This window comes from Dipodomys spectabilis, unplaced genomic scaffold (assembly GCF_019054845.1).
Source record: "Dipodomys spectabilis isolate Male_0828 unplaced genomic scaffold, ASM1905484v1 ptg000062l, whole genome shotgun sequence".
Lineage (NCBI taxonomy): Eukaryota > Metazoa > Chordata > Mammalia > Rodentia > Heteromyidae > Dipodomys > Dipodomys spectabilis.
This window is the reverse complement of record NW_024870739.1, coordinates 265,765-288,170: the sequence shown is the minus strand read 5'-3', so window position 1 is coordinate 288,170 and position 22,406 is coordinate 265,765. Positions and strand designations below refer to the sequence as shown.

Genomic DNA, 22,406 nt, shown 5'->3' with positions numbered 1-22,406 from the left:
CACAGGGTGGAGACCAGATATGCTCCAGCTCCACCAAGGACCAACCCAAAATAAATTACAGATGAAGGGATATAGGTAACGACAGAGGAGGCACTTCCTGACTAACAGGATAGAGCAAGCATGCTCAATTTTTTACCATGCCTGTCTTTTCTCTTTCTTGTTTTAAAAAAAAAAGAACCAGTTCATGCATTCATTCAACAAACACTGTGTGCTTGGGATTTAGGGACTCCAAGAAACTAAAATGTGGGCTGGGAATGTGGCTTGCCTAAGCATGCATGAAGCCTGGGTTCTATTCCTCAGTACCACATACACAGAAAAAGCCAGAAATGGCACTGTGGCTCAAGTGGTAGGGCGCTAGCCTTGAGCTGAAGAGCTGAGGGACAGTGCCCAGGCCCAGAGTTCAGGGCCCATGACCAACAAAACAAAGAAAGAAAGAAAGAAAGAAAGAAAGAAAGAAAGAAAGAAAGAAAGAAAGAAAGAAAGAAAGAAAGAAAGAAAGAAAGAGAAAAGAAAGGAAGGAAGGAAGGAAGGAAGGAAGGAAGGAAGGAAGGAAGGAAGGAAGGAAGGAAGGAAGGAAGGAAAGAAGGAAGGAAGGAAGAAAGGAAGAAAGAAAAGAAAAACAATTACAGAACATGCACCTGTGAGAAACTGAAGAAAAGATCCTAAGAACTAACATAAAGATGAGCCATGTAATGGTAGGGAAGGGCCAGGAAAGACCAGGTAAGGGAGTACCACCTAAGCTGGGACCAGAAAGACAAGTAATATTTAACAAAGCAAAAGCCGAGGCAGAGTGGAGGAATGAGGAGGGGGAGAAGCAAAGGTTCTAAGGCAGAAAAGAAGCGCAAGTCTCCAGGCAGTGGAAGAAACCACCCACCCTCAACCACTTAGCCCTGAGTCAATGCTATGGTAACACTCACGCACTTGTCTAGATGTCTCCCCTCTCATATCCCAAGTGTAACTTGCCAGAATGTCTCTAAGGTGAGGCACACGCATTCCCTTGCAGGTTGAATGCTTGCTCTTGGGTGGGTCCATTCACTCTGGCACATGGGGCCAGAGTGAATGACTTACAGGGATTGTAGGAATTCCTGACTTAGGGGGCAGGACAAATAGGTTACATGTTCTGGTGTGATTTTCAAGTCATTCTTTCTTCCAGTGGAGCTGGAAGACTTTCAGTAGATGGCAGACTCTAGTACAGGGAAAGGGAGCCAGGTACACAGAATACAAGGCCTACACCAGGGGCTGTGACTCAGCCATTGAGACTAAAATCAATAGGCTGGGCGGTTTTCTCTTTCTTAAATAAAACACTGGGTGAGGAGCAAAGGAATGTTAACTGAGCCCAGGAGACACTCCTTCTGGGTACTTTTTTCAATAATAAGCATTTATCAGGTGAAGCACTTCCCACCATTATTTAATCTTCTGAACAGCCCTATTAGGTGGGTTCTCTTGTCCTCATTTTACAAAGGACAAAAATGAGGTATGTAGTATTGATACATACAGTATGTGGCAGAACTGGGATTTGAATCCACATCTGTATTCAAGGCCTACACTTTTAGAAGAGCCATACCTATTCTAGGTCCCTCCTGATCCTTAAAATGCAAATCAAATTCCCTGCTTTCTCAAATAATCTCATTCGTTCTGACTGCTCTTCCCTGTCAGCAATGAAAGACTCAGGAAACAGTTCTGAGGTACCTGAGGGCACCTAACTTATTCTGTGTCCTTCCCACAGATCACCCTATATCTACCCCTCCCACATCACACCCACATGAGATTCTCACACAATGGGAACTATGTCTCTTCTAGAGCAGCTCTGAGACCCTAGCCCATCCTGGCCACCATCCGCTACCCCAATATCATTTTTCTCAATCCCTTTTTGCCCAGCTTAATATATCAACACCATCTCATACAAGCATTTTTCCTTCTAGAGAACATAAAAAAATTCCAGATTGGATCTACTCCTGTCTTAGTACTGAAAACAAACAGCACAACACAGAGTAGGCACTTGAAAATTTCTAGGGATGGAAAAAGGCCTTGTGGGTCTAGAGGGCCCTTAGCAATCATGTGATCCTGCTGTTCTTTGCAGGAAGTCACCATCTGCTCACAGGAAAAGCACATAAACTAAGGCCCTGCCCTAGTGAACTGAATCACCTCCTGGGCAGGGCTTTTTTTGTTGTGGTTGTTTTTTGTTTTTTCGGTCGTGGGGCCTGAACACTGGACCTGGGCACTGTCTCTCAGCTCTTTAGCTCAAGGCTAGTACTCTACCATCTAAGCCACAGCATCACTTCTGGCTTTTTCTGCTTATGTGGTGCTGAGGAATATGAATCCAGGTCCTCATGCATGCAAGGCAAGCACTCTACCACTAAGCCACCTTCCCAGCCCATGTTCAGGGTTTATTTAAATGCTACCCAAGCGATTCTGATTAAGCCTCTGAAAGCCTCAGTTGTTCAAGTGAGAAAACCAAGTCCCAGAGAGACTAAAAACTAGAAATAGAACCAGGTCTCCAAGCTCCTAATGTCATGTTCCCTCCATGGATCACATGGCCAAAGGCCCAAACTGAATAGGCCTACATGCCAACAGGCCTCCAATGGAGAGCTCTTTAGAGACACCAATTTTACCCAAGCAGATCACCATGCCATGGCAGGAAATCTGAGTAATAGCAGGGCAATTCTTGTTAAACTACAAAATATACCTAATCTACAGAGACTGTAGTTGGTACCCCAGGATGTCTGTCACATGACCATTTCATTTCTGGTGGGAACTGAGCCACCCAGCAGAATAACCAGGTATTACCAGTCTTCCAGTGAAGTTAGCTCTGGAACCCTGGCTTACTCATTGCTGACGCCTTTTGAAATGTAAGATGGCTAGGAGATGCTCTACTTTACGTACAAGCACTTAAGTTACTTTTTACTTCTAGGGGTGGTGATAGTAACATCCAGACGTGCATAATACCAGACCACAGGATAACCCCTCAGGAAGGTCAGAGTTCTAGAAGTGAGCAACTGAAACACTCCTTCATTCAAACTGTGAACACTGAATTTGGATAGATGAGGCTCAGTCTCTTGATCTAAGAAAAAAGCAGGCTGTGCAGAGGGAGGACCTGCACTGAGTATTGGTCAGCCAATGAAGGTGATGTAAATGCAGTCTTCCCTAAGGTCCTGCATAGCAGACAGAGAAAAAGGTCTCATGAGTTCACTAGCTTTTCCTTGAGATTCAACACTGTTTTGAGGAAATATAGAAGATTCATGCTGCAAGCTTTTGCTTGGCAATCCAGGAGGACAGTCCTGATCAATGCACCACCACAATACCATCCCAATTTACTGCCCAGAGGCCTCCTGTCAGAGACCTCTGCCTGGATATGTCTCTCTCTCTCTCTCTCTTTTCCTCTCTCTCTTTTTTTCTCCCTCTCCTTCTTCTTCCTCTTTCTCTTCTTTATGATTATAAAAGTGATGATGTACAGAGGGGTTACAATTACATAATCAGGTAATGAGTACATCTCTTTTTAGACAATGTCACCCCTTTCCTTTCTCTCTCCCAGTTTTTCCCTCTTGTCCCCATTGCCTGGATTTTGATTTATCCTAGACAGGACTCTTTAGACAATAATCTTTCTTTTCTTTTCTTTTTTTTTTTTTTTTGGGGGGGGGGGTCAGTCATGGCCTGAACTCTGGGCCTGGGCGCTGTCCCTTGGCTCTTCAGCTCAAGGCTAGTACTCTACCACTTGAGCCACAATGCCACTTCCAGTTTTTTCTGCTTATGTGGTACTGAGGAATCGAACCCAGGGCCTCATGCATACGAAGCAAGCATTCTACCACTGAGCCTCCTTCCCAGCCCCTAGACAATAATCTTTCTTGATCTCCTCTCCCACTATTCCTGGATCACCTGAATACCAAGCCTGTCTCCCTCTCCACTTTTTCCCATTTCCTAGATGAAGGTGGAAGTAGAAACCATAAGTAGTGTGGACAAGGGCAAGTTAGAAAGCTAGGCAGGTCATCAAGTTGATCACCTCTGTTTTAAGATCTCTAGCACACTTCTACTTCTTGCCTTGGGTCTGTCCATGAGAGGGATGCCTAACCTGGCTCTAAACTTTCCCTTTGACACCCTCACAGAACCCTTCATGTAATAAATGCAGAATGGCAGTTAAATCTTATCATCTTCATCCTCTAAATGACCTTCTTTCCAACTTCTAGAGCCCTAAAGGTAAGATGAAGAGGATGAGAATAAGCAGATAACACAGAATAATAATAAAACAGGAAAGTTAAAGCTGGGATCTCTGAACATGGAAGAGAAACCTTTGCTTCTCTTTACACTGCTCCATCCTCTTGTGATGCCTTACAGTCATTTCATGTGTACCTTCTTCTTTTTTTCTTTTTCTTTTTTGTCAGTCGTGGGGCCTGAACTCTGGGCCTCGGAGCTGTCCCTCAAGCTCTTCAGCTCAAGGGTAGTGTTCTACCACTTGAGCCATAGCGCCACTTTTGGCCTTTTCTGCTTATGTGGTGCTGAGGAATCCAACCCAGGACCACACGCATGCAAGGCAAGCACTCTACCAATGAGCCACCTTCCCAGCCCCATTTGCACCTTCTTTCAAGGCTGTTATCACCTTCTATTAGAGCCAGTATGAAGATAGTGTTCTGGGCTGATGGTCACATAGATTCATGAGACAGTTCATTTCACCTGTCTTGACAAATATGAAGCATCTGTTGTGTCTAACTCAACTCCTCACACACAGATAAAGAATAGTGGCTGCCTGGTCTGGGGGAACAGTAGATGAGTACAGAGATTCAGTTGGAGAAGATGACAATGTTCTGGAGTTAGATGGTGATGATGCTAGCACAATGTGACTGTATTTTGTGCCATAGAGCTATACATTTAAAAATACTTAAAATAGCTGGACACTGGTGGTTCACCCCTGTAATCCTAGCTACTCAGGAGACAGATCTGAGAATCATAGTTTAAAGCCAGCCCAGGCAGAAAAGTCCCGTGAGACCACGATAATCTTTTTTTTTTTTTTTTTTTTGGGGGGGGGGGGGGGTCATGGGGCTTGAACTCTGGGCCTGGACGCTGTCCCTTAGTTCTTCAGCTCAAGACTAATGCTCTACCACTTGAGCCACAACACCACTTCTGGCTTTTTCTGCTTATGTGGTGTTGAAGAATCCAACCCAGGGCCTCACCCATGTAAGGCAAACACTCTTACCACTGAGTCCCCTTCCCAGTACCTCCTGGTGAGCCTCTTATCTCCAGTTAACCACCAGAAAACCAGAAGTGGAGCTATGACTCAACGTGGTAGAGCACTAGCCTACAGCTAAAGAGCTCAGGGACACTGCCCAGGCCCTAAGTTCAAGTCCCAAGACCTACCAAAAAAAAAAAAAAAAGTAAAAGTAAAGTATAGTGAATATTTAACCATAATAAAAAAGCTGTTTTTTGTTTTTAAGGAAAAAGGTAATGACACAGGCTTTTTCTCTTCTTTCCAAAGCACAGGCCCTCTTTTGAATTATTTAACATTCCCTTTCAAACAAAATCTTCTGAACTCTTTTATGTCCTTCTCTCCTGTCAATGGAGCATTCTACCCAGCAACCCAATGAAACTGCCATCAGTTTAGGGCACAGATCCTATGTAGTTTTGTATTCCAAAAATGTGTCCACTAATGCCAATCCACCTGCAGTTTCCTCCTACCCACAAAAAAAAGTTTCAAGTACACAAATAAGGTCTCTCCTTTAAAACACAGATCTGAACCACTTGTTCCTGGAAGATCAAACAGTCTGTTTCTGGATAACTTTTTTTTTTTTTGGTCAGCTGGGGGCTTGAACTCTGGGCCTGGGCACTGGCCCCTCAGCTCTTCAGCTGAAGGCAAGCGCTCTACCACTTGAGCCACAGCGCCACTTCCTCAAACAGTCTGTTTCTAATCCATGAAATAGGCCAAGTGCTAGTCTCCAGGTTCTTTACCAAGAAACATGGATGGTGTTCACTTGTTTGCCACAGATCACAGAAATATTACACATTTGCAGTTAAAGCAAGCAGAAAACAGTGCTGGTTGCAGTCTTGCACACTGGAAACACTCTGCCCTCCTGCCACACATGCTCCCTCCATGCCACATGTGCCCCCTTCCGTGCCACCTGGGAGCAAGAGGCTGGAGAAACCGAGGCTCTGGGAGAAATCAGTCCTGAAGCTGATTCTGGGGCCTGCCACTTACTGGCTGTCCAACGGCAGACAAGTTACCTCATTTCCAAGTAACTTCTCTAAGACTTGGTGTTTCATGTTGAAAGTGTGGGCAATCATTTGCCTCAAAGGGTTATTGTGAGGGATAATGAGATTACATAAGGAAAGAGCCTACTGCATAGCAAGTTGCTCCTTGTTCATATGCCAGCCCCCAAACTCCAAAGAACCCACATTAAAATATAAATGACTAGTATCAAAGCGATCTTTGTTCTGAACTGAAGACAGACAAAAAAAGAAGGGCTTACTAGAGAGGACAGAGGGTACAGAGACCACAGACTCCTAACTATGTGCTGCCTGTCATAACCCTGCTCTGTCATGTGGGTCTGTGGTCATTCCACGATGAGGAACAGCTTGTTAGGGACAGAGGGACTTCTCTAAACCTCAGCTAGACAATGCTAGGCACCTAGTTCTGCTCTCCTAATTCAGATCTGGAGATAGTTACGCGGAAAGACAACTTCAGCGGCCCTGCCACCAAAGGATACACTAGGGCAAGGAGCCTCTACCCTCAGCATCTCAAGAGATGACAATTATTGTTCACATCTGTCTTTAAGGGGACAACCATAGGTTCAAAGGGCACAAGAGAAAAGACAATGTGCTGACACCCTTTCTCAACACTACATGCACCGCCTACCTCTGCCTCATGCTGCTTAGGCTGTTCAAATGATTTCCTGAAGACTCTTTCCTCAGCCACTGAGAATTAAAGCCCAAGGACTGCCTGCTTCAGCCACTTTCTTACAAATGTGCCTTGAAAGAAAGTGTGGGTGGGTGGTGAGGAGAGAACATGAAAGCAGTCTTCCTTACAGTCTGGCTTGGAGCCTACCCATTTTACCTTCAGAGGTGTGCTGGCAGACAAATAAAAGCTGTTAGTCTAAGAGATACATGCCATGCCTAAGAGTAATTCAGAGCCTACATTCCTCTTCCCACCCAGGAAGAAGTAAACAAAGGAATATAGGTACTCCTTCTGACTCCACAGAATCCTATCTGGTTGTTTCCTGGTCTCTCCAGGTCCACCCACGGGAAGTTCACTCACCAGGACTCTAGAGGCAATCTTTGTGGAGAAACAATTATTCAATGCACACATAGTCCCTGAGACTGCAGAATGGTAGACATCCTTCATTCCCAGGTACTAAGTATCATTAGTGCTCCCAAGACCCAGTCCCAGTTAAACCTCCTTCTTCAACATTTCCAAATATCTCCTGGAGGCCAGTACCATCCCAACTGAGCAACACTGAGTATGTATTTGTTCTGAGGTCTCCTGGGGCCCAGCACATACTAGGCACCTTTTATGTCCTGCAGTTTGAATTTAGTGGGAAAGGACAAATCACAGAAATACTTATATTCCTCCTCTAACCAAGCAAGTAACTGCTGAACCCTTTCTATGGACTCAGCTTTTTAAAGGCACATTAAGGAGTCAATAGGAAATGTAGATCACAGTCCAACACATAAAACATCATTCAATGTAATGTAATATCTAATCAAATTAAATCAGAAAGCCTGTGAAGAAGTGGATAAGGTAATCAGTTAAAGCCTGCCTTGTCAGTGGAGGTTTTTGTTTTTTAGGGGGTGGGCAACACCAAAGCTGAGGTGGCTATTAGGTGGTATAATAGTCTTTACTTAGCCCTTCTAATCCTGTCCTTTCCTGCAAGGACTACTGTTTATGGAAAACCTCTTGATATGTGGTTCCAGGATTAATTAATTCAGCATAACCCCTGGTAAAAAAGGGAGTGAGAAAATTTCCATTCTCTCTCGGAAGACCAGCTATCCGCAGGCCTGTTTTAGGTAGGCCTTTCATCCCAAAGGCAAGGTAGAAGTGTCCAGGAACCAAAAGCATTCACTGCGATATATACTTAAGTCATGGACGATGAGTGGTTGGATTCCCAGATGTGACTGCCTTTGGCTCTAACAGTCTCCTTCTGTGGGGACACAGGTTTGTCAGGCCTTTACTACCTCCTCTGGCCTCCCTCCCCAAACATCACCATTTTTCTTAGGCAAATAGTCCTTCCATTCATCTCCCTACAGCTTCTCAGGCTCCTCCCTGGATCCTACATTAATATTTCTCACAGCCCATCCCACCATCTTCTACACCACCATCCACCTGACATTCAAGCTGCTCCTGGAGTCTGGCTCCTCCATTCTGCTTAAGACTTTCCCAGCCCTATTTCACTTCAAACATGCCAAATCACTAACACTCCCCCTACACACCCCACTCATCCTTTACTTGTACACAATGTAAATTGAGAGTCTTATCTATTTATATAGTTTCTATCTAACATTAGGAAGAATCCCACTTCCCACAGACATTAAGCCCAAGGCTGGGTCTACTTGTTCTTCTTCCAGGTGACTTACCTACCTATCAAACTCTGGCCATCACTAAGCTATCACTTGGACTAATAATACCTAACAAATAGGGGCTGGGAATGTGGCTCAGTGCAAGAGTGTCTTGCATGCATGACGTCCTGGGTTCGATTCCTCAGAACCACAAAAACAGAAAAAGCCCAAAGTGGCGCTGTGGCTCAAGTGGTAGAGCTCTAGCCTTGAGCTGAAGAGCTGAGGGACAGTGCCCAGGTCCAGAGTTCAAGCCCCACAACTAACAAACAAAACACACACACATACACACACACATACACACACACACACACACACACAATGAATACCCTTCTCTCTCATATACCAGCTTGCAAGTACATTCACACACCACCCTCATCCCAGAGCCACAGTGAGACCACAGATCTAGTACCCAGAGACCTTCTCCCCAATAAACATACATGAAAGCTATAAGCTTTCATGACCTCACCTTTCAAAACAATTTTTTCAGTTCCCATAGGGAAAGTCCATAATATCCTTTTGAACCCAAGTCAATTCTGTAGTCCCCATCCTTCCTCAGAGTCCTGGCCCTTGACTGCTGACCAAATGCTACACACTAAAAATGGCCTCCCTCCGGGGTTTCCCAAATCTAGCCAACTCCAAACTACCACTATCATGTACTCACGGCATACTAAAATCTTCTGTTAAAGTCCTTACCACGGCTTGCAATTTTACATATCCAGTCATCCATAGGTATCTGTGGGCAGATTAATTCCAGGATATTCTCTGAGGATATAAAAATCTATGGATGCTCAAGTCCCTTAATTAGTATGCTATCTACACAGGTCCTATACAGATCCTCCTGCATACATTGTGCGTGTGTGTGTGTGTGTGCGCGTGCACACGCATGTGCTGGTACTGTGGCTCATATTCTGTTGGTAGTGGGCCTCACATTCTCATTCAGCTTTTTTTTTTTTTTTTGGTCAGTTGTGGGGCTTGAACTCTGGGCTTGGGTGCTGTCCCTCAGCTCTTCAGCTCAAGGAGAGCACTCTACCGCTTGAGCTACAGCACCACTTCCATTTTTCTAGTGGTTTATTGGAGATAAGAGTCTCACAGACTTTACTGTCCAGGCTGGCTTTGAACCAAGATCCTCAGATCTCAGCCTCCTAAGTAACTAGGATTATAGGTGTGAGCCACTGGCGCCGGGCTCATTCAGCTTTCTTGCTTGTGGCTTCCATTTGCCCACTTGAGCTATGCGTTCAACCCTATATTTTCCTGGTTGTTTTGGAGATGGAGTTTTATGGACTTTTCTGCGCAGGCTGGCTTTGAACCACAATCATCCAGGTCTTAACTAGGATTACAGGTGTGAGCTGCCAACACTGGGCTCTCTGGGTAATAATTTAAATAATCTCTACACTACTTTTAATACCTACTACAATGTAAATAGTTTTATATTGTATTGTTTATTGAATGATGACAAGATTTTTAAAAAATCTGTACATGTTAAATACAGAAGAAAAAATTTCCCTGAATATATAGTTGTGTATGTGTATGTATGTGTGTACATACACACACACACAAATTTGTTTTTTGGGAGTTGTAGAAGGTATTGGAATTTGAACTCAGGGCCGTGCACTTGCCAGGCAGGCACTCTGCCAATGAACCTCCCTTTTTAGCACTGGTTATCCTCAAGGTTACAGAATGGGGAATGTCTAGCCTATGGGCACTATAAGGCCCTGGAAACTATTTGGTACATGATAGGATAGACACATATAATTCAACCTGTATTCATAATTCTGTATGGTTTTTGAATTATGTTACTGTAAAACTATCCCATGGCCCTTGGCAGAAGAGAGGTGTCTCATTTCCTGTCCAGGCATGTATCCTCACAGTAATATGCTTGTAGCTGGAATGACAGGTGTCTACCGCCACACCCAGCTTTTTCCTATATTTAGATTTTTTTGAGACAAGGTCTCCCCATGTAGCCCAGGCTGGCCTGGAACTTAAAATCTTCCTGCTTCAGCTTCCCCAGTACTGGGATTACAAGCATGTGCTACCAGGCCTAGCTTCTCCAGTATTTTTTTTTTTATCTGAGTTTGGTTTAAATCCATTGAAGTAGACACCATAGATACCGAGGGCCAGCTATACTTAACCTTCTCCCTACTAGACTAGGAAAACCATATCTGTCTTCTTCACCACTGTGTCCTCTGTTACTAGCCCCAGGCCTTTTCTCGACCAGAACACAAAATCCTATTTACATATTGCAGGTACACTCTCAGGCTATCTGACCACTAGATAAAATCTTCAGGGGCTCCTTTTGGGTCCCTTTCCTTTCTCCTCTCTCCACTATTCCCTACTATTGGCAAAAATGGAATCTAATGTACTTTCTCAATCCTCTAGAGAAGCTTCCTATAGATACAGAATCCCAGACTCAAGTTAAGAACTGGTTGATTAGTATGAAAAAGTGAAAGGGGCTGGGTGCCAGTGGCTTCGAACTGTAATTCTAGTTACTCAGGAGGCTCTGAGGATCGAGGGTTGAAGCCAGCCTGGGCAGATAAAGTCTCTGTGAGATTCTTATCTCCAATTAACCACCAGAGCTGTGACTCAAAGTGGTAGAGCACTAGCTTTGAGCAGAAAAGCTCAGAGACAGCACCTAGGTCTTGAGTTCAAGCCCCAGGACAGACCAAAAAAAAAAGTTGAGAAATGGAAAGCCTTTGATCCTCAGATCTCAGTTTCCTAGTAGGTAGGATTACAGGTGCAACCCTTGGGCATCTAGCCTATTCAGCCTATTCTCATCTGCTTTGGAAGCTGATATAGAAGGAGCTTTTGAGTCCAAGTAGTCTGAGGTCAGCCTAGGCAGCATGGAGTCCATCTAAATAACAAAACAATACCAACAAATCCAAGAGAGAGCAAGAAAGACAGGGAGGAGGGGAGAGGGAGAGAGGCGGAAAGAGAGAAAGAGAGACAGACAGAGACAAAGAGAGAGAGATGGAGATAGACGAGACAGACAGAAAGAGGTGGGTAGAGAAAACAAGCCTGAGCTTACAAAGGCATTTCTTAGATGGATGTTACAGAACTCTAGTTAAGCAGTTTACTATAATAGTGAGTACAATATCTCAGCCTTCCCATAGGATCTAGAATATGGTTCTCAATGGAACACTAACAATACCTAGTGTCTAAATGATGCAAGAAAGATAGTACTGAGTCCTTTCTCAGATGCAACTTTGAAGGTTCCACAGAGAGACAGCTTCTGGAGATGCTCTCCAGGCCCAGCACTATAGTATATAGTTGGGTTGTAGTTCTTATTTACAGAGCTACACCAGAACACAAGCTTATCAAAAGCAACAAAACACTTCCTGTCCTTCGGTCCCTTAAATGAATGTTCTACATAACCCTAACTGTGCATGTTAGGCACACAGCTTATAGCTGAACGCATCAGAAGCCTGATTTGATGTCAAGATCCCATATAGCATGATGTTAACCAAGCTCTTGAAGGTAAGAGTAAAGGGAACACTGGGTGGCTGTCTTGCTGACCTTCCTTTTTTTTTCAGTCAGTCATGGGACATGAACCCTGGGCCTGGGCACTGTCCCTCAGCTCTACAGCTCAAGGCTAGCACTCTACCACTTGAGCCATAGCACCTCTTCCAACTTTTTCTGCTTATGCGGTGCTGAGGAATCGAACTCAAGGCTTCATGCATGCAAAGCAAGTACTCTACCACTGAGCCACCTTCCCAGCCTCACCTTCCTATCTTTTACCTGTCAAAACCTCACTTTTCCACAAAGTTCCCCTCAATGTATTGCTAAGAGCAATGGCAATCTGTCCTCTCCCACCACTTGAAATATTGTGTTGTAGCCCTCCCCTTGTCTAGGACGTGACTGAACGCCTAATTTTAGCAACATTCTAAGGTATCTTCCATCATTCTGCTACAGCAGCATCTCACTCCAAATGTCACCAGCACTTTTGGAAAGAACAACCCCCATGTGCAGTTTTCTAGGGGGAAAAAAAAAAGGCACTAAATGCCCTTCTGCTGAAGGAGGTCAGTCTTCCCAGTCCTCTGTCTGCTGTCAACATTTGGACAGCTCTCACATCAGAACACAGCAGCAGTCCTGCACTGCTCAGCAGCCTAGAAACATATGCCCCGAGCTGCCAGCTTTCCAACTGGTACTGGTTCCACAGTTACTTGAAGAGAAAGGAAGGGGAAGAGACTTCCCCAAAGAACAGACACAACACCGCACAACGCTTGAAAAGGAATATCTCCATCAACAACTACCACCTAGTAATAAGACCTTCTTAAATGTCCTCCATGACATCATTTCAATACAGCAACACAGACCAGCTCCTCTGTGGTCTGAAACTTCTAGCTGGCTGGACAGTAAGAGATTTATGAAATGGGTCAACCAAAAAAGAGGCAATGAGAAAGGAAAGAGGACAGCCTGGGATCTGTCAACATTTCCTGCCCACTTCCGTTCATACTTTACCCACTGTGAGAAGCCCAGAGTTACAAATCACAAGGCTCTTCTGGAATATAACCAGGCTTGGACACAGAGAAAGGAGGTTTAAAACAAGAGGTCCAAATTTTCTCTTGGAAGATCCTAATACTAGGGCAAGGGTCATCACTCAGATGGAAGCTTGCATCTAAGCAAGACAAGGTCTGAATCTAAAAGCATCTCAAAAAAGACATGTTTGTAATCATGTTTGCAATGTGTATGTGTATGTATATGTTTAGAGGTAGAAAAACTCTTAGCACTGTGCTGAGTTTTTTTTACTGTTATACCAAGTGTTATATTCGATTATTGTAATGATTGTTATTACTTAACAAACATTTGAGACCCATTATGAGCAAAATATTGTTTGAGGCACACAAAAATGAACAAAACAGTCAAAATCCATGCTTTCACTTATATTTTACTTTTGTGGTGCTAAGGGCTTGAACCCAGGGCTTTGTGCATGACAAACCTACCATCGAGCTATTCCCCCAACCTGAAACTACATGTTAAGGTTGAAAGAAAAAAATAAAATGGTGTTCAGTGGTGGAACACTTTCCTAGCAAACATGAAACCCTAGATTCCATCCTCAGTACCACTAAATGAACAAATAACAAGAATAAGTAAAGCAAGGGGAGGGAGATGTGATAGAATTGTTCTGGAAGGCTTCTCTGACTGATGCAATAATAAAAACTACCACATACATGATTACTGTGCACCAAGAACTATAGGTACTCGTTTGCATTAATCTTCAGCAACTCTAAATTCAGTGCTATTACCATTCCCACCGTATAGGTGAGAAAATAGACTGTAGATAAAAAGGTTAGGTTTACAGTCTGCTGTATGGGGCGGGAAGGCAAAGGAGAATGAAGGACTAGTTACAGAGGAAGCAAGTAAGTCAGGATTTAAGAACTCAAGAATGCAACTCCAGAGCTCTACCATGTTGGTAGAGGCACAGACCACAAAGAGGTCAAGTGTGGCTGTGGTCACAAAGTGTCAGGTCCATCTGGCTTCCCCACACATGATTAATAGCGTACTATTAATCTCATCACTAGCTGAAAAGCAAGCCTTATCTTTAAACAAGAGGAGAAAGACAACTTGGGCTCTCTAGGGCCAGCTACTCTACCCCAGTCCCCAACACAAGATGATACAGTAAAGGGAAACACACTTTGGCTGCAAATTCTTCAGGTTACCACGTCTCTCTGGAAAGCAGTCAGGAGCTAAACCAGGATGACTGAGTGCTTAACCCTGCCAGAGCAGCTCTCAGAGGTGATGTGGAGGGGATGGCACTGAGAAAGGATCAGCAGCAAGGAGAAAACAGTCCTTTCCAGCTCTATTAGAAAGAAAACTCAGCTATCTCTTTCAAGTCTTGTAGTGGTAGTATAAGAGGATGTGCAATGTTTTCATCAGGATCCTAAGCAGAATGCACAGAAGACCAGGGAGCAGGTCACCTGGCTCTCTCAAACAAAAAGAGAGGAAAATAAGGCAGGAGATAATTGAGGAAGGAAGTTAACAGTTCTTTAAGCAGGAAGTCCGGAGGGAAATATCATTTCCAAGGTCAAAGGGTACTTGTAGAATTGTTGGAAATCTCAGGTTGGGGGCCAAGCCATGCTACCAGAAGAAACAAAAAGAAAAGCAAGCAGAGTCCTACAAGCGTCAAAATCAAAGGTCATGGTTTGGATCCACCCATTTTGTATTATATTTCAGTCACCAAAACCAAAGAACTGGTGGCCAAAGTTATCAACAACCAAGATGGTACAGGAAGGTGGAGGCTCATCCTAAAGTGTACCTGAGGAAACTTTTACTCATAACCTGGACTTCCAGCCTGCTTACATCCCAACTGAGGTGAGCACCCCAGTTTAAACCCTGACTAGGCTAACCTCTGAATCCTTCAGACTCTCTCCCTATGAAAACATGGGGGAATGGGAATTCACTGTTCAGTCTCTCTCCTCAGCAACTTATTTTATCTCCAGCAAGTCAGGTCTCATAGCCCAGTACTGCACCAAACAAATTATGACCTGAATGGCAAGAAAAAGTGTGTCACCTAGAGAAACCCAATTAACAACATGACTCTGCTCTCTTTAGTTTCTTTTTCCCTCCAGTCCTATCAGGGGCATTTATGTGTGGGCAAGCTGCTCCTCTCACCACCCTGCCACCCACATACCCCAGGCTCAAAAACCATAAGACAATGTACACAAGGGGTTTCCTGAAAAAAAAAAAAAAAAACTGCTGGATCGCACTCTGCACTCTCGCGCCTTCCCTCCTCCTCTTCCCCTCCCCCCCCCCACCTTGGCCTGTTGATAAACCTGAAAGGGTACAGGATCAAAACACCACCTGGGGAACAGTCTGGAACGTTCACCTTGAAATCACTACGCTGCCCTTAAGCCAAAGCTTCCTGGGAGAAAAACATAAATGCTCTTAAAGGAGAGCAAGTAAGTAGACCACGTGGACAAGAAATGGGGTTCCGCTGCGATGGTTTCCTCTTAACCCCTTTCCTAATGAACACCTCCCCTGAGACAGCTTGCCATGGCCTGCACCCTCACTGCCTTCCAAAACACGCAGCATGTTTTGTGTGTGTACATGTATGTAAACATCCTCTTCCCAGCTCGAGTTTCCCAAGGGAATCAGTGCACTTGTCAATCCGCACCCCCCCCCCACACACACACACATGGCTGCAGAGTTGGCAATGTAATCTGCAGGGACCCCGAGACCGGAAATGCCTGGATCTGGACTGCAGCACTTGAAACGCCAGAGAAGGGATACAGAAAAATGAATGTGGGATTGAGGGAGACCGTGGATGTGGTGGGGTGGGGTGGGAGGCTGAAATGCCGACCAGCAGAGAGTTGCGATTCAGGGGTAGGCGAGGAAGAGAAAGAATGAGGGGGAGGCTGTCAAGGCAGTTGCAAAGTCAAATCTGAAGAGCCGAGAGAGAGAGGAGGTGGAGGAAGGAGAAAGTGGGTAGCAAGAGGGTAGATGGGTGAGAGGCCGCAAGGAAGTCTCTCCGTGGGCTTGGGGACGGTGGGGTGCAGGCAAACCCAGAGGTGACCCTCAGATACTCTGGAGGGAGTCCCGAACCCCCCAGAATGAAGGGAAGGGGGTCAGGCAAGTGTGGAGGCGGGGCACCCACAGGGTGGAGGCCGAGAGCTGGCTCTCAGAATCTGCAGCGAGGAGAACGAGCGGAGGCCGAGGGCCCCGGGGCGGCGGGAGCCCGGGAATGGGGCGCGGAGCGCCGAGGGGCCCGGCGCTGGCGGAGGGGACGAGCGGGGAGCCGGGGAAGCGTGCGGCCGCCGCTCCCCGTCGCCGGCAGCGAGGCTTGGAACCGAGTGCGAGGGGGACCCGGGAGAGGGGAGGGAGGACGCTCACCCGCAAGGCGGACAGGTCGATGTCGTCCAGGCTGCGGGCTGGGGCTGAGTCGCCCATGGCCTCCGCGGGGGGAAACCGGGCCCCGGGGCCGCTCACGCTCCGGCTCGGTTATTCCGCTGCCGCCGACGCCGCTTCAACCCCATCGGGGGGACCCTGGGGGCGGGCTCCACCGCGCCTCCCCCGTGGAACGGGGCGGAGAGGGCCGGCGGGAGGACCGACCCACCGGCTGAGGGGAGCGTGCGCGCCCGGGAGCCTGCAACCCGAGCCGCCGGAGCTTCTGCGCAGGCGCTGAGCGGCCGAGCCCCAGGAGAGGGGAGGGGGGAAGAGGGAACGTGACGTGAGCGCGCAGGGCTCCCCCCTCCCCCTAGGCGCCCACACCTGCGCGCACGCGCGGGAGACCCGGCGCAAGGCGCACGCGGGGACTGGGCAACCTTGCGAGCCTGGCGTGAAAGCAGTGGGTGGCGGCCGAGGCGGCTGCGTAGCGCGCCCACCGGCTGTTGCGCGTGCGCACACGCTTTCCCTGTTTTTTTTTCTCCCCCCCCCTTTCTCTTCCTTATTTTTTCTCCGTAGATCTCCTTTGATGCCTTTCTTTCCCTTTCATTCTTTCTTCCCTATGCCCAGCTGCCAATCAAGCCACCCTCCTCTCTATTTGCGGGGGAAGGGAGGCGGAATTCAACCCCCTCTATTACTAGGGGGGTTGTTATGGTAACTCCCCACGCGAGGGCTGCTAGCCTCTGGAGAGGACGAGCTGTCCACCCACTCAGTTGCCATGGCAACAGCGGAGCCGCGGAGGGGGGGGCTCTGGGGGAGAACTCGGCTGGAGAAACCACGTGGGGGGCGGAGAGGGAGGGGAGTCTGGCTGCCTCTGAGGGCCCTTTGACTCCCTTCCCTAGCTGGAGGAGGGAGGGCTGGGGAGTGGATCTCCTATCTCCGGGTAAGTGATCCTACTGCCGAACTTTATCTCTGCACCTCTCTTAGCAAAGTGTTCTCCACAGAGGAACAATTGATGGAATCCTCAGTGGCAAAGTGGAAGGAGAAGAAACTGTATCCAGTACCTTCCTATCTTGCAAGAGTCACTTTAGATCTAGTCCTGTTGGCACAGCGCCCCAAGCTATTAGCCTCCCTCGAAGCCTGATGATGTTTATGAAAATACAGAAAAGCATGTTATTAGACTACTGACTGACTTTGAACAAGTGGATTTACTTTTCTGAGCTTTTCTTTCACTATGATTTTTATTTTCCAGTTCTGGGGGGCTTGAACTCAGGGTCCTGACACTGTCCTTGAGCTTCTTTGTGCTCAAGACTGGCACTCTACCCCTTGAGCCATAACACCACTTCTAGCTTTTTCTGAGTAGTTAATTGGAGATTAAGAGTCTCCCAGACAGGGGGTGGGGGTGTGGCTTATGGTAGAGTGCTTGCCTAGCATGCATGCAGCCCTGGGTTCGATTTCTCAGTTAACACATAAACAGAAAAGGCTGGAAGTGGGCACTATGGCTCAAGTGGTAGAGCACTAGCTTTGTGCAAAGAAAGCTCAAGATAGCACCTAAGGCTTGAGTTCAACCTCTGGACCAGCCCTGTACCCCCCAAAAAAGAAGACTTTTGTTACCTGGCAGGTTCACATCAAGATCATTGAATAGTAAGTAAAACACAAATTTTGAAGTTAGTGCTTTAGGCAAATCACTAACCTCTGAAGCGCTACAATAATCATGTGTAAAACAGACATAATAGTACAGAGGTTGGAATAAAATAAAATTATATATATGAAAGTACTTAGTGGGGCTGGGAAGGTGGCTCAGTGGTAGAGTACTTGCCTTGCATGCATGAGGCTGGGTTCAATTCCTCAGCACCACATAAGCAGAAAAAGTTGGAAGTGGCACTATGGCTCATTTGCTAACCAGCAAAAAATTCAGAAGTGTGGTTCAAATGATAGAGCATCAGCCAAACAACAAGCAAGCTGAGCAAGCAATGGCCAGGCACTTGAGTTCAAATCCCAATATTGGCAAAGAAAAGAAAACAAAGGAAAAGAGAAAAGACAAGCAAGCTGAGATCTGGTAGTTTATCCCTGTAATCCTAGCAACTCAGGAGGCTGAGATCTAAAGTTTGAGGTTTGAAGCCAAACTGAGCAGGAAAGTGTGTGATGCAATTCTCTCTCTCTCTCTCTCTCTCTCTCTCTGTCTGTCTCTCACACACGTGCACACACACACACACACACACACACACAGAAATGGAGCTGTGGCTCAAGTGGTAGAGTGCTGGCCTTGAGCAATCAAGCTCAGGGACAGTACCCAAGCCCCGAGTTCAAGCCCCAGGATAGGAGAGAGAGGAAGGGAAGGAAGGAAGGAAGAGCGAGATGGAGAAAGAATCAAAATATCAAACATAAGATAGGCTGGGTGTATAGCTTAGTAATAGAACCATGTGCTTTTGCATGCAGCAGTGCCCTTGGCCTGATCCAGGAAAACTAATTATAGGTCCCCTGGAAGATGAATGGACACTGGACCAGACTTAGCTGTCCTCAAGAGCTACCACTGATCTTGGACTCTTTCCATTCTGGGTTTAATACTTTTTTTCCCCCAGAGCCTCCAGCATGTTAGGCACTAGCTCTGCCCCTAAGCTACACTCCCAACCCCTACAGACACTTTTTTTTTTTTCCCAGTTCTGGGTCTTGAACTCACGGCCTGGGCACTGTGTCCCTGAGCTTCTTTTGCTCAAAGTTAGCACTCTACCACTTGAGCCATAGTGCCACTTCTGGATTTTCCAATTAATGTGGTACTGAGGAATCGAACCCAGGGCTTCATGCATGCTAGACAAGCATTCTACCACTAAGCCACATTCCTAGCCCTAGCCACTTTATATCCTAAGCCTTCTCTGCTTTCCTTCTCTGCCTCCAGTCAAGACTCCAGGACTGGCCTGACTTGGGGGCACACACCTGAAATCCCAGAACCCAAGAAGCGGAGGCAAGAGGATGAAGAGTTCAAGGTCAGCCTAGGCAAGACCCAATCTAGGGGAAGAAGATGAAAAAAGATAAAAGAGAGGGCAGATGATGTGAAAACAGAAGAAGCCCACTTGGTCCGTGCACTGTCCTGGGGCAGCTGCTGCTTCTACCCTGCCCCACCATTAAGTAGGCAATGGTTCCCTTGGGGAAAGAGGCACTTGGTGCCAACAATGAGACTAATTAACAAAATGCCAATTAGTACCAGGAGATTGCTTTGTGTAGGAGGGAGATTTCTTGGATGTATGTGTGTGTGTGTGTGTGTGTGTGAGAGAGAGAGAGAGAGAGAGAGAGAGAGCGAGAGAAAGGGGGAAGAGAGGGAGGGATTGAGAGTTTAGATGACTAAATTCAAGGCCTCGGGCTTACTAGACTGGCTTTTACTACTTGATTCATGCCTTCAGCACTGCTTTTTGCCACATCTTTTGAAGATGGAGCCTAGTAAACTTTTCTGCCCAGGCTAGCCTTGGACAAGGAGGTACAGAGACTGCAGAAGGGAGAGAGGAAGGGTGTCAAGAGAAGGTATAGGAAAATTGATGTAATTGGAGAATATTTAAATTCAGCAATATAAAGCCAAGTTGAAAAAAGCCAAATAAGCTGGCGCCATGGCTTACGCCTGTAATCCTAGCTACTGAGGAAGCTGAGATCTGAGGATCATGGTTCAAAGCCACCCCGGGCAGAAAAATCCTGTGAGACTCTTATCTCCAATTAACTATTAGAAAAATGGAAGGAGCGCTGTGACTCAAGCGGAGGAGCGCTCGCCTTGAGCTGAAGAAGGCAGGGATAGCACCCAAGCCCAGAGTCCAAGCCCCACGACCGACAAAAAAAAAAAAGCCAAATATTATATATTTTACTCATATGGGTCAGTTAGACATAAAAGACATACATGGGTCTGGGAAGGTGGCTCAGTGGTAGAGCGCTTGCCTTGCATGCGTGAGGCCCTGGATTCAGTTCCTCAGCACCACATAAGCAAAAAGAAAAAAGCCGGAAGTGGCGCTGTGGCTCAGGTGGTAGAGCGCTAGCCTTGAGCTGAAGAGCTGAGGGACAGTGCGCAAGCCCAGAGGTCAGGCCCCACGACTGGACCCAAAAAAATAAAAGACATACGTGTTCACATATGTATGAATATAATACTGTTAATTTTTAATTTATTTTTTGTCAGTCATGGGACTTGAACTCTGAGTCTAGGTGCTGCCCCGAGCTCTTCAGCTCAAAGCCAGTGCGCTGCACTTGAGCCACAGCACCCCTTCCTGAATATAATCTATATATGTACATTTATATACACAAAGAACATGATTCTAACTTTGAGACTGTGTTAAGGAGATGAGGAAAAAAATGGAGGGTGAATAATTTTGAAATGCATTGTAGCTATGTATGATGGCATAAGGAATCTCAGTGATATATATTTGTGTGGTGTGTGTGTGTGTGTGTGTGTGTGTGTGTATGTGTCTCTCTCTATATATACATGGTGGTTCTGCAGCTTGAACTCAGAGCCTAAGGGCTGTCCCTGAGATTTTTTTTTGCTCAAGACTGGTGATCTACCACTTGAACCATAGCTTCACTTCCAGTTTTTTGGTCCACTTTGAACCACAGTGGCACTTCTGGTTTTCTGGTGTTTAATTGGAGATAAGAGTCTCAGGGACTTTCCTGTCTGGCCTGACTTTATACTATGATCCTCAGACCTCAGTCTTCTGAGTAGCTAGGATTACAGGTGTGAGCCACCAGCACCCAGCTGAAGATTAAGGAGACTGGGAAAACAGCAGAGAGTCATTCTGATAAAAATAGATAAGCCATGTTGGTGTCTGTAATCCTAGTTATTCAGAAGGCTGCATACATGTATAAAGCATCATGATGAAACACTATGGTACAATTAATATGCACTACAAAAAAAAAAAGTGAAGCTGGGCATTAGAAGCTCAGGGAAGCTGAGATCTACAAGATCAAGGTTAGAAATCAGCCTGGGGGCAGAAAAGTCCAAGAGAGTCTATATGCAAAATAACCAGCAAAGGAGCTGGTCTAGATACATGGCTCCAGGGGTAAGAAGCCAGCTCAGTAATAAGCCCAATGAGAGGGAGACCTTGAGTTCAAAACCACCAAAAAAACAAAACAAAAATTGTGACAACAAAAAATGACAGAGCCAGGAGTCCATGGTTCACACCTGTAATCCTAGCTACTCTGGAGGCTGAGATCTGAGGATCAAGGTTCAAAGCCAGCCCAGACAGGAAAGTCTGTGAGACTCTTTTTTTTTGGGGGGGGGAGGGGTCCGGTCGTGGGATCTGAATTCTGGGTCTGGGCGCTGTCCCTCAGCTCTTCAGCTCAAGGCTAGCGTTCTACCTCTTGAGCCACAGCGCCACTTCCGGCTTTTCTTTTTGCTTATGTGGTGCTGAGGAATCGAACCCGGGGCCTCAGGCATGCAAGGAAAGTGCTCTACCACTGAGCCACCTTCCCAGCCTGTCTGTAAGACTCTTATCTCCAATTAACTACCTGAAAAATTGGAAGTGGTGCTGTGGCTCAAGTGGTAGAGTGCTCGCCTTGAGCTGAAGAGCTGAGGGACAGCGCCCAGGCCCAGAGTTCAAGCCCCAGGACTGACCACCCTTTCCCCGCCCCCCCAAAAAAAGACAGGAAAGTAAAATGTAAAACAAGTTCTGCTGGGGGAGGGGCTACCAGCATGAAAGGGAGGGAAATTGAGGATGAATATGATGACTGTCGTTTATTTGCATAAATGAAGAAGAAGTAGCCAAGTATAAGTGGCTCATGTCTGTAATCCTAGCTATTCAGGACACTTAAGAGCTAAAAATTTGGGTTTGAAGCCAGCCTAGATTAATGTTTGAGACTTTTTTTGGTCGGTCATGGGGCTTAAACTCAGGGTCTGGGAGTGGTTCCTCAGCTTTTTTGCTCTAAGTTAGCGCTCTACCACTTTGAGCCACATAACCACTTTCAGTTTTCTGATGATTAATTGGAGATAAGAGTTTTATGGACTTTCCTGCCCAGGATGGCCTTGAACCCTGATTCTCAGATCTCAGCCTTCTGAGTAGTTAGGATTTCAGTCATGAGCCCCTGGTGCC

General features: G+C 46.2%; 1 protein-coding gene across 9 annotated transcripts in view; it reads right to left on the bottom strand.

Moving 5' to 3' along the window:
* Mink1 (misshapen like kinase 1) overlaps window positions 1-16,624 on the bottom strand; it is a 55,105-nt gene extending 38,481 nt beyond the window's left edge. For 5 of the 9 annotated variants that reach the window (XM_042680544.1, XM_042680549.1, XM_042680551.1 and 2 more), the window contains exon 1: window positions 16,360-16,622. In XM_042680544.1, the coding sequence (XP_042536478.1) occupies window positions 16,360-16,416 (57 nt within the window). In that variant the 5' untranslated portion in view covers window positions 16,417-16,622. Of the gene's footprint in view, window positions 1-16,359 lie in introns of all 9 variants that reach the window. The other 4 variants (XM_042680545.1, XM_042680547.1, XM_042680552.1 and 1 more) reach the window with 1 other exon arrangement.
* Window positions 16,625-22,406: the final 5,782 nt, after the last annotated feature.